The 10,108-nt window shown below is 25.0% G+C and overlaps 1 protein-coding gene across 1 annotated transcript; it reads left to right on the top strand.

Annotated features, from left to right (window-relative positions):
* Positions 1–686: 686 nt before the first annotated feature.
* LOC145834182 (uronyl 2-sulfotransferase-like) lies at positions 687–6,411 on the top strand. The gene is made up of 2 exons (XM_082941554.1): positions 687–1,235; positions 5,249–6,411. The coding sequence occupies exons 1-2, from the start codon at positions 702–704 to the stop codon at positions 5,687–5,689; spliced, it is 975 nt and encodes a 324-aa protein (XP_082797680.1). The 5' UTR covers positions 687–701; the 3' UTR covers positions 5,690–6,411.
* Positions 6,412–10,108: the final 3,697 nt, after the last annotated feature.

The raw sequence follows: 10,108 nt of genomic DNA, 5'->3' as shown, positions 1-10,108 counted from the left end.
ACATTAGAAATATGTTTTCTTTTTAAAATTCACAAAAATTTTGACGTTTTATATTTATCTGTAAACCATAGAAAAGATAAAAAAAAACATAAAAACAGTATTTGTTTTAAAGCTTTTAAAGTATTTTGTAGCAGTTGCTGTAGGCCTTAATTTTGACATAAATTTTAGAATATTTCAAGTTATTATTAAACTGAAAACAGCAAATATTTGCAATATATTTAAGCTTACATAACTTTTAACACACTTAAAGCAGAATAAATCAAATCACAGTTTTTAAAAGAAGAAACCCAGCTCTAAACAATAAGATAAACATTTTGATTTAATTTTTCATTCACTAAAAATGGTCAATGGCCGCTTGCCACCCCGTTGTATTTGGCTTATCTGTTACGTTTTATCTGATATGGTATAGTTTTCTTTCAAGAAAAAATAATTTAATTTGAAAATTAAAAGTATTTGATAGATATGGTTTAGTATTGCTTTGATATATTTCATAATTTGTAACTAATGTTACTGTATTATTTCATCAAACAGTTTTGCAAATTTGTAGCTTTAAATAGTAGGTTAACATTAATTACAAAGTTTAAGGTTACTACATCTTTTAGTCTTACTTTCTGTGATAAATATATTTATAAATATATATTATCTTAAAGTCTATTAAAATTAATATATATTTTGTTTACAGAGAATTAAATTTATAAATAATGAGAAACTTTTTTTTATCAAGGCGGTTCAAAGCAATAGTTTTAGCATCTTTTTTTACTATTATCATATTTTTTGTTTGGAATGTACCCATGGCTTATATATACAGAAAGAATGATAAGAGTAGCTTTTATGTAAGTGATAAGTATAGCATTCAATTGGCTGCTGGATCAAAAATAAGAAGCACAGAAACTTTTATGTCAAGGGTTGTGTATAACAGAGTTGGAAAATGTGGCAGCCGTACTGTACAAAACATTTTAAAAGTTGTTGCTGAAAAAAATTTGTACAACTTTTATATATCACCAGTTTCTAATGACACTCGCCCTAAAACAATAGACTTAATTAAAGAAGTTAAGCTGATTGATTCAATACCTTCTCCAATGCTTTATTCAAGGCATATACACTATGTGAGTTTTTCAAAATATGGGGCAGAAAAACCAATCTATATTAATATTGTTAGAGATCCCATTGAAAGGTTTTCCTCTCATTACCATTTCAAACGTTTTGGAGATCAAATTGAGTCTAGAGGAAGACAGGTTAGATACTTTTTTAATTGCTATCTAAAATTTAGTTTAGTTTATTTCTAAAGTAATACATAGTGTGCTGACAAGCAGTAAGTTTTTTTTGGTTACTAGATAATAAAACTAAGAGCTATACATAGTTCATTAGAAATGGGTTTCTTCTTGTTGCAAAACCTGTTTTTTTTTATGTTTTAAGTATTTAGAAATGTTATGTAAGACTAGAGGAGGTCAATTTTTTTATTGTTTAAAAACAGCAGTCTCATACTCTACCCTTTGCAACAATAAACATATAATTTACAAATAAATAGTTTATTTTCTGTTAAAAAATTATGCTAAATAGTTCTAAAATTTAGTCACAATTAGACCTTTAAAAACTACACAAAAGTACCTTAAATTATTACGTGCAATTTTGTGACAATCAGTAGAGTCAAAAAATTCATTAACTTCTGAAGCAAATTAGGCATTTTTAAAACAGTTATTCAATTTTTTTGTTAAAAGTATCTTCAAAGACTTCTTTTTTAAAATGAAAGTTAAAAAAAAAATTCTTAAATGGAATAATTTCTTTCAGAAGCTGGTGATTTATTTTAGAATCTACTAGTTGTCACAATAATGCACATAGAATTCTTATAATTATCTAAACATTTTTACCTTTTTTATCTGACTTAGTATAGTTCCTATTGAGAAATAACAAAATTATTTGAAAGTTTTAAATGTTTGAAGTATCTTTTGTTAATAATATTCATATTTTTTTCAAAAACTCAAGGGTGTTATTAAGCCACTTTTTAGGAAAACTTGATGTCAAATAACTCCCATAGAAAACCTCATTTAAGGGTATAGAGGGGTAACTCGATTTTGTTGAAAGTTAGCCTTGTTTTTACTGTTTTTATAAATTAAAAGTAACTTTTGAGATATAAGCAATCAAAGTTAGATGTTCATAACGTTTTGAGGGAGGCACAAAATAAAAAGATAAAGTTAGGTCTTTACAGAAAATATATATCCTCCTTCGGTTTTTGAGCAATTGTTTTTCAACTTTCTTGTATTTTGAACAACATGTAGAAAACTAAAAAAGAAAAATATGGTCAAGTTTTTTTTTGATATTCCACTTCTTACAAGTCATTCATAATATTTAAAAACCTTTTGTGAAAGTTTGAAATAATTTTCTTAATAGATAAAAGATACTGATAGATTTTATAGTTGCAGGGTTTGTGCGCGTCAGGCTAAGTCAGGCTAAATCAGGCTAAATCAGTTTTTTTGAAAAAAGTTGAAAAACGTCAGGCTAAATCAGTTTTTATGTTTAAAAATTTGAGAATCTCAGTTTTTGTCAGTTCAAATGCATGAAATTTTTTAAATTAAGATCAAATTGAGATGTGAATTTATTTCTAAATAAAGATTTAGTTATTAAAGACAAAATCAGTCAGTATTTGTAAAAATAAGTGCTTTAAACCTTTTGTTGAATTTTAAAATTATTCTAAGAATTTTCATTATTTTGTTTTTAGTAGATTATATACGTCATAATTATAAAAATTCATAAAAAAGTACAGTTTAAACATTACAGTTTAGTTCAACAACTTAGCTGTTTGTCTGAATTTGTTAACATGAGCTTTGTTTTTCAGAGCTTAGTTGGTTAAACTGTTTTAATTTCTAATATAAAGGCTTTATACCAAATACTTTTTAGATTAATACTCTTAGCAGTTTGTTAATATATTTTATTTTCTGTTAATTCAAAGTTATTAGAGATATATTCACAAGACTAAAACTTAGCTTAAAGATATAAGTTTCATAATTAGTAGAATCATATTTTGCAAGTTAATGAGTTGATAGTAATTTTTATTTTACTCTTTTTAAATGTTTCAGTTTATTATAACGCTTAGATAATTTTACGTTTATTTTTCGTTCAAAGACATTTATTTATTATACCAGTTTTAAATATAAAATCATTTTTAATATAAATGTTTTTTTATTCATTCGTTTATAAAGATTTTTTTGAATAGTTTATGTAGTAACATAAAAAGCTTAAACTGTTTTTTTAGTTTGAGTAGTTATTTTAAAAATTATGTTGTTAATGAAAAGATAAGTTTTAGAGTCCAGATCATGTGTTTAATACTTATCTTTATGTATTCGTTTTAAAGGATTCTTTGAAATAACTTATGTAATATCATGATTAGTTTAATTAGTTATTTTAAAAATTAAGATGCTTTAATGATAACATAAAGTTTTTGAGAGATGTGTTTAATTACATTTTGTTTTTCTTTTACAGACTTATTCACATTTCTGTTTTAATAAAAGCTTCTGGTCCAGTCATGTAACTTATAATTGACGAATTCAAGTACTAATTGACACTAACCCTGTATATGGGTGATAAGCGGTGGATGTAACTAAGCCCCAAAATTTAATAAAGGTATGAATTCATTGAAGCAGAAATTATAATGACCAGTTAAAAAAAATATTCAAGTTGCTGGGTAAGCGATTGATAGATGTTGAAAATAATTTATTTTAATTTTCTTCAAAAATAGTGTTTGTGAATACTTTTATTGCGTTAATTTGCTAATTAAGACCCTCCGATACCCAAAATGCCTTCTGAAGGTGATTTTTTCTACTTAGAAAAAATGTCAGGCTAAATAGGTCTCTGTCAGGCTAAATGAAAAGGAATTTCGCGCACGAACCCTGAGTTGGTATTCTAAACATTTGAATAGGACCCAATTTTATTTTTTATAAAAAAATTAGGATTACTTCCTATGCCAGTATTTTTTTTAGGCTAAAAACATATAAAAGAAATGCTACAAATATCTGTAAGTTTTAAAGCAATTATTTGCATAATATTTACTTTATTTTTTGCTAAATAACAAAAAATCTAAAATTTTTAATTTTTATACAATTAATCTTACTTTTGATAAACACTATACTAGACTTTTGGTGGTAAAAGATTAACTATAAAAATTTATACCAGGTTAGTTTTTTCGAGTCACTTAAAAAAAACATTTCTAGCAATTTTTAAACTAAAAGTTAGCATAAACTTGTTGCATTTAAACTCACATACCTTTAGAAATACTTAAATAAATAAAAACTGTTTCTAAAAGGAGTTCTATTCGACTTTTAATCCTCTAACCTTGCTTCAATTTAATTTCACTAAAATTGTTTTTCTTAAGTCATTTGACGCTTGACCCCCCTCTCCTATGTAATTTAAAATTCAATTTGTTAAAATTATACTTATTTTTTGTACTTTGAAATGTTGTATTCAGGTAAGCAGTTTTATATAATTAGTACTATTATAATTAAACTGATAGCTTCCATCAATCCAAATTATTTTTTTATTTTTACTTGTATAATTATTCTCAAATAAGGTGAAATAGATATATTTATAAATTAAAGTTTTAGTGCTAGTTTTTAACTTGTGGTAAATTAATATGTTAAACTCTTAATAAATATATTATTTAAAAGAGTTATAACTACTTGAGTGTTTTTTTTTTCTTTTGAAATATATGTTAAACAGTTTTTACTATAAGAAATTTAATTAAATTTATACATTTTATTAATTTTATATAAGCTTAATTGTTTTAAAAATTAAACTTTTCCTAAAATTTTGAATACATTTTGTGACTATCAATTAATTTAAAACAGTAATCGAGTTTAATTATAATTATTGTTAATACTTAATTAAAATATATTTAAACTTTTAAAAGTTTAAACTTTTTGTTTGGTGTAGCATTTTTACATTTTAAACTCAATGTACTTTTTTTTGTTTATACGTTTTAGCTTAAATATTAAAATATCTCAATCTTAGTATGATTTTTTAGAAAAATTCATTAACTTTATTTTTTCTATATCAAGTTAAAAGAATAGAAGACAGAAAGTACTTGTTTATTTCGAAATGGTAAAAAAATATCACTAAGAAATATATAAAGTCTTACTTTTAATTTTACTTATAATCATTAATATTATTATTGTCATTAAGGTCTATCAGATTATGAATTTATTTGCTAAACAACAATGTTTTTAAAATTGAGTGTCTAAACAAACCAAATTATCAGGTATTGCAAGAAAACCAGCTGCTTATGGACGTGAACGAATGCATTTTGAACAATCACACAGAATGCATGCCAGCTAGGTTGTGGTACATTATTCCCTACTTCTGTGGGCAGGCAGCTTTTTGCAGAATCCCTTCAGTAGAAGCACTAAGGAGGGCAAAGTTAAATGTTATTGAAAATTACTTAGTCGTTGGAATTCTTGAAGATTTTGAGAGCACGCTGCGTGTTTTTGAAAAGATGTTGCCAAGACATTTTGAAGGTTCGCTGGAGGTGTATCGTCAAATGCAACTAGACCCGAACAAGAAGAACACAAGCACTGTTGGGAAAAAGAAGATAAATTCGGCAGCGTATAAAGTTTTAAGGAAGAGAATGGAACTTGACTACGAGTTCTATTACTTTATTGTTGGTCTTTTTAAAAACCTGAAGAAGAAGCTAAGAATATAATGACGCTAGTATACTTCAACTTCATTAAGTTTAGCACAAGTTTTATTGTGTTAAAATTTTTTGATGATCTTTGTTTATATTATTTCGAATTAATCATCTAATCTATTTTAAACGGCACAGTGTATCATAACTTTTTTTCTGTGGTCTTGTTAATTATAATCATACATACAAATCCGAGTCAATTTCAAGTTGTTTGTACATTTAGTTCGTATTGCACAACTAAATATATTTTTCACATTACAGTCTCTAGATTAACGATACCTTTTAATTAAATGTTTTATTATTAGTTTTATCATTCACTTAAGTCAATCTACCTCATTTATGACAAATCAATCTCTATATATGACACCTTTTTTTGTAAAATTCAGTATATTTATGTTAACAAGTAATAAAGCTATTCGTTTTAGAGTACTTACAGCAATACTTGACCTCTTAATTTCGTTTTTTCCTTGAGTCAAAAAAAACCTTTTGGTTTCAATATGGTGCCATACTGTTTTAAGTGCTGTCTAAACTGATCTATTTAACAAAGTTTTATTTGTTTAGGATTGCTTTTACTCCTGTATGTTTTAATACTACATATTAAACTGTTTTTTGTACAGTTCTTAACTTTTAAACATTCAAACAAACTTCTAAACTTGAAATCTGTTTAGAATTTTTTAACGTGCCGTCTACAATTTTTTAGTGTATTTATGTTTTTTATATGATTTATATTTGAAGAAAACTAAAACAACTAATAACTGAAAATATAAACTTATGTATATATTGAAAATAAAAATTACATAAAATTTTGGTAGCCAAAAACTAAAATTTAAATAATAATGTAAATCCAATTTTATTTAGTTAGTTTTTAAAGTAGATGTTGTATTATAAAAACCATCACTTTGTAATGGAAATTTAATTTTAAACTATTTTTTATAAGTTATTTAAAATAATAAGAGCTAATTTAAAAAAAATTCAAATAAAACATTCATACTAAATCTGTGAAGTTTATTTTAAACTAAAACTTTAAAATAGTACTAAAATAGCTTTATATCTATCATAATTAAAATTTTTTAATTTTAAAACAATTACTCGGAAGTAAACAGTTTTGTTATTTTAATAATGTTCTGGTTTGTAAGAAAAATATTCAAAATTTCCAACTCATTAGTTTTAGAAAATAAACTAGTTTCATGAACTATTTTTGTTATATAGTTTTGGGTAATTATTTAATAAAGTTTTACATAATCGACACATTTTAATTTATATTCTTTCTAGAAATTTGATCTAGACTAAATAAATCCGCTTGGCCAAATTAAACATTTGACTAAGGTTATCATAACAAAAGTGTTTCAGTATTTATTTGCAGAACTAACTAATTTCTTAAGTTAGCCTACCTGATAATTTTAATTTTCAAAATGTTGATACAAAAATCTTCGCGGGCCGCAATTTTAGTGACACTTGATTAATCTTATAGTTTTAGTCACACCAGAGATAGTTTTACTTTTATTACTTTAAATAACTTTTAGGTACAAAAAGAATGCCTAATTAAATTATAAATATCTATTGAATAAAATTATTTCATATATTAAGTCTTAATAAAATATGTACTTTATTAAACACCTAACAGTTAAACTTAATATTTTTATTGTTTTACATACAACCTATCTCTCTATAAAAAACCGAGCTTGAAAAATATTTTTATAGTGTGAACATGTATTATAAATATTTCATAATTTAAAATATGCTAATTTTTGAAAAGAGTTTTTGCGCATAAATAGTTAGCACTATTTAGAAAATCCAGTTATTAGTTAAATAACTAAAATTAATACCTATTTGTATTGTATTTAACAAAAGGGTTGATCATGCCAATTCGATCATCAGACCACAAGTCTGTGGTCTGATGATCGAATTGGCATGATCAACCCTTTTGTTAAATTTGAGCTTGTCTCACGGCAAACGAAAGTCCGGACTTGTTCTGCAGACTTTCGCCGATTTTGTTATTTGTATTGTAGATAATACAATCAAGATTTTAACATAATTAATGCTCGAATACTTTAATAAAATATCTTATTAGTAATGAATTAGTCTTTTACATGGTTGCCACTTTGAAAGCAAAAATGTCTGAGTTGTATCAAACCAGCCTAAGTTTCTTAAAAGTTGAAAAAGCTAAAAACTTGATGTTAATCAAGCTTAAATACCTTATCAAAATATCGTCGTTATAAAAAAGTACATAATATGTAAGAAGACAAGAAAAAACTTACAATTAGTAAACTACACTACAGTCATAAAAACTATTCTTAGAGTTTTAAGATTTATTAAAAGAGTTTGAAATAAAAGTTTTACACTCACCTGAGTTTATAAAAAATGTCTTAAACAGGTTTAACCTAGTCTGAGTTTTTGACATTTTTAAACTAGCCTGTTTGTTTCGCAATCCTGTTTAAAATAAAGAAAAATCGAAGTTTATTAACAGTGATGTAGTTATATAGCAAAAAAATTGTTATAAGACATCTTGAATGGACAACTAGGATTTTTTAACAAATGTATAAACATTTATTAAGCCATTTATAAAGTAGAAAAACTTATTTTTTATTAAGAATCATAGCAATTCTTTATCTGCAAAGAAATATTGCATTTAAAAAGAGTAAATGTGAAATATAAGACGAGCTATAAGAATTGAAAAACGTTAGTTTCGAGTTATTGCGAGAAACAAAAAAAATCGCTTAAGTCAGTTTCAACAAAGCACATAATTATCTTCAGTAGCTACAGACTGATCAGAAAAAATTGTTAAGGCCAGTTATAAAGTAGTAAAAATAATTACTAAAAAAAGATACCGTTTAGAATTCAAAAGTATTTAAAGAACTTGTGTTGGCGGTAGTGAAATACTTTGTTTATTTCTTCAATGACAACAAGAAGTCGTGTTTAGGAAATGTCTGAAGATTATAAAGACGCATTAGTCAAATTAGAACTTTGATCAGTCTGTTAAGATGAGAGCACTGATACAATAGAAATTGCTAATCTGAGAATTTTTATTAGACGTGTTTTTACTAATTTTGACATTTTAGAAGAATTTCTAGGTTTAGTTCCATTACAAAGGACAACAATAGGTAAAGACATTTTAAAAGCAACGGTGCAATGCACCAATATAAAGTTTTTGAAAGTGCAATTTTTTGCTTCTGTTTTTAGTATAAAATTAAGTTAAAGGTAAAAAACTGTCTTAAATAGTATAGAAAAATTTAAAAGATACTGTTAAGCTACTTTTAATGTGTTTTTTAATAAAGAAAACATCTATAAGGTAAATGTTTTGTGTCAAATCGAAATTTCATTATTTTACATGCAAAAATTGTTTAAAATTCGAATTTTTTTTTTGATAATTCTCAAATTCAAGGTTTTTTCAGATTTTTCAAGCATAAACTGCAAAATTTCAAGCTTTTCCGGGATTCAAGTTTTTTGGCAACACTAATTGTTCACACTATTATGTACATAATTGATATAAATAATGTTTTGAATTATATCAGCTGCAAGACTTAAAATAAAAAACATATTATAATTCAAACCAAGACTGTGCATTGAACAAAACACACATTTAGATTTAATTTTCCACTCTTTAAAGCAAAAAGGCTAACTTGAGTGACCAAAACCTAGCCTGATATTTTAGTATACAAAAAGCAATTCAAGCAAAAAACTGAAAAATCACTAAATTTGCCTGAGATTTGAAGTCTTCAAATATTCATAGTCTGAGTGTGTGGCAACTTTTAGTTATTAATTTGCTTGAATTTGAACTATTTTGATTAACAATATATAAACGTAATAAATTTACCATCCCTAAATCTAGCGTATATTAGATAGGTAGTTTCAAAAAACAGAAACTGTGTATATTAGTATGCAACGCATAAAAATCAACTTAAATTGCCAAAAACCATTGTTTGAAAAATGAAAAAGTATACAAGTATTTTAATTTATGTCTTATATCTTGTTTTAATTGTGTCTGTATACACTTAGATATTACGTGTAGAAACAATGATGTTAGAAAATTATGCATAAAATAAACTTAATCTAACTTAAGTCTTCAATAAAAATTGGTGGAAAATATGAGCATTCTCGTACATTGGTGTGCATAAGAATTAATTTAAAGTGCAAAAAAAACTTCTTAAAAATCAAATGTGTCAAAACCAAAATAAAGAAACCTTATTTCTTATTATTATGTTATTTTAAATGTTTTTGTGCACACTAAATTATAGCATTTAGTAATAAAACATCTGTAAAAATATTTAGGTATAAAAACAAGTAAAAAAAAACTAAACTGTAAAGAAATGACATCTTAGTCATCTACTTTGCATTACTTTTGTACAATATGGAAATAATTTGCACTTAGTTTATTTACTAAATAAATATTGTATAACTAACTCACTAAATCAAAGCACTTTTTACACTTTTTTTTAG

The sequence above is a fragment of the Thalia democratica genome, chromosome 4 (genome assembly GCF_965202585.1).
Source record: "Thalia democratica chromosome 4, ktThaDemo2.hap1.1, whole genome shotgun sequence".
In the NCBI taxonomy this organism is placed as follows: domain Eukaryota; kingdom Metazoa; phylum Chordata; class Thaliacea; order Salpida; family Salpidae; genus Thalia; species Thalia democratica.
This window is presented reverse-complemented; position numbering and strand designations above follow the sequence as displayed.

Bases quoted from the DNA above. Each gene is read 5' to 3' on its own strand.
- LOC145834182 (XM_082941554.1), top strand. From the start codon at position 702: ATGAGAAACTTTTTTTTATCAAGGCGGTTCAAAGCAATAGTTTTAGCA. The intron at 1,236-5,248 runs GTTAGATACTTT...CCAAATTATCAG, and splicing joins TTGAGTCTAGAGGAAGACAG to GTATTGCAAGAAAACCAGCT.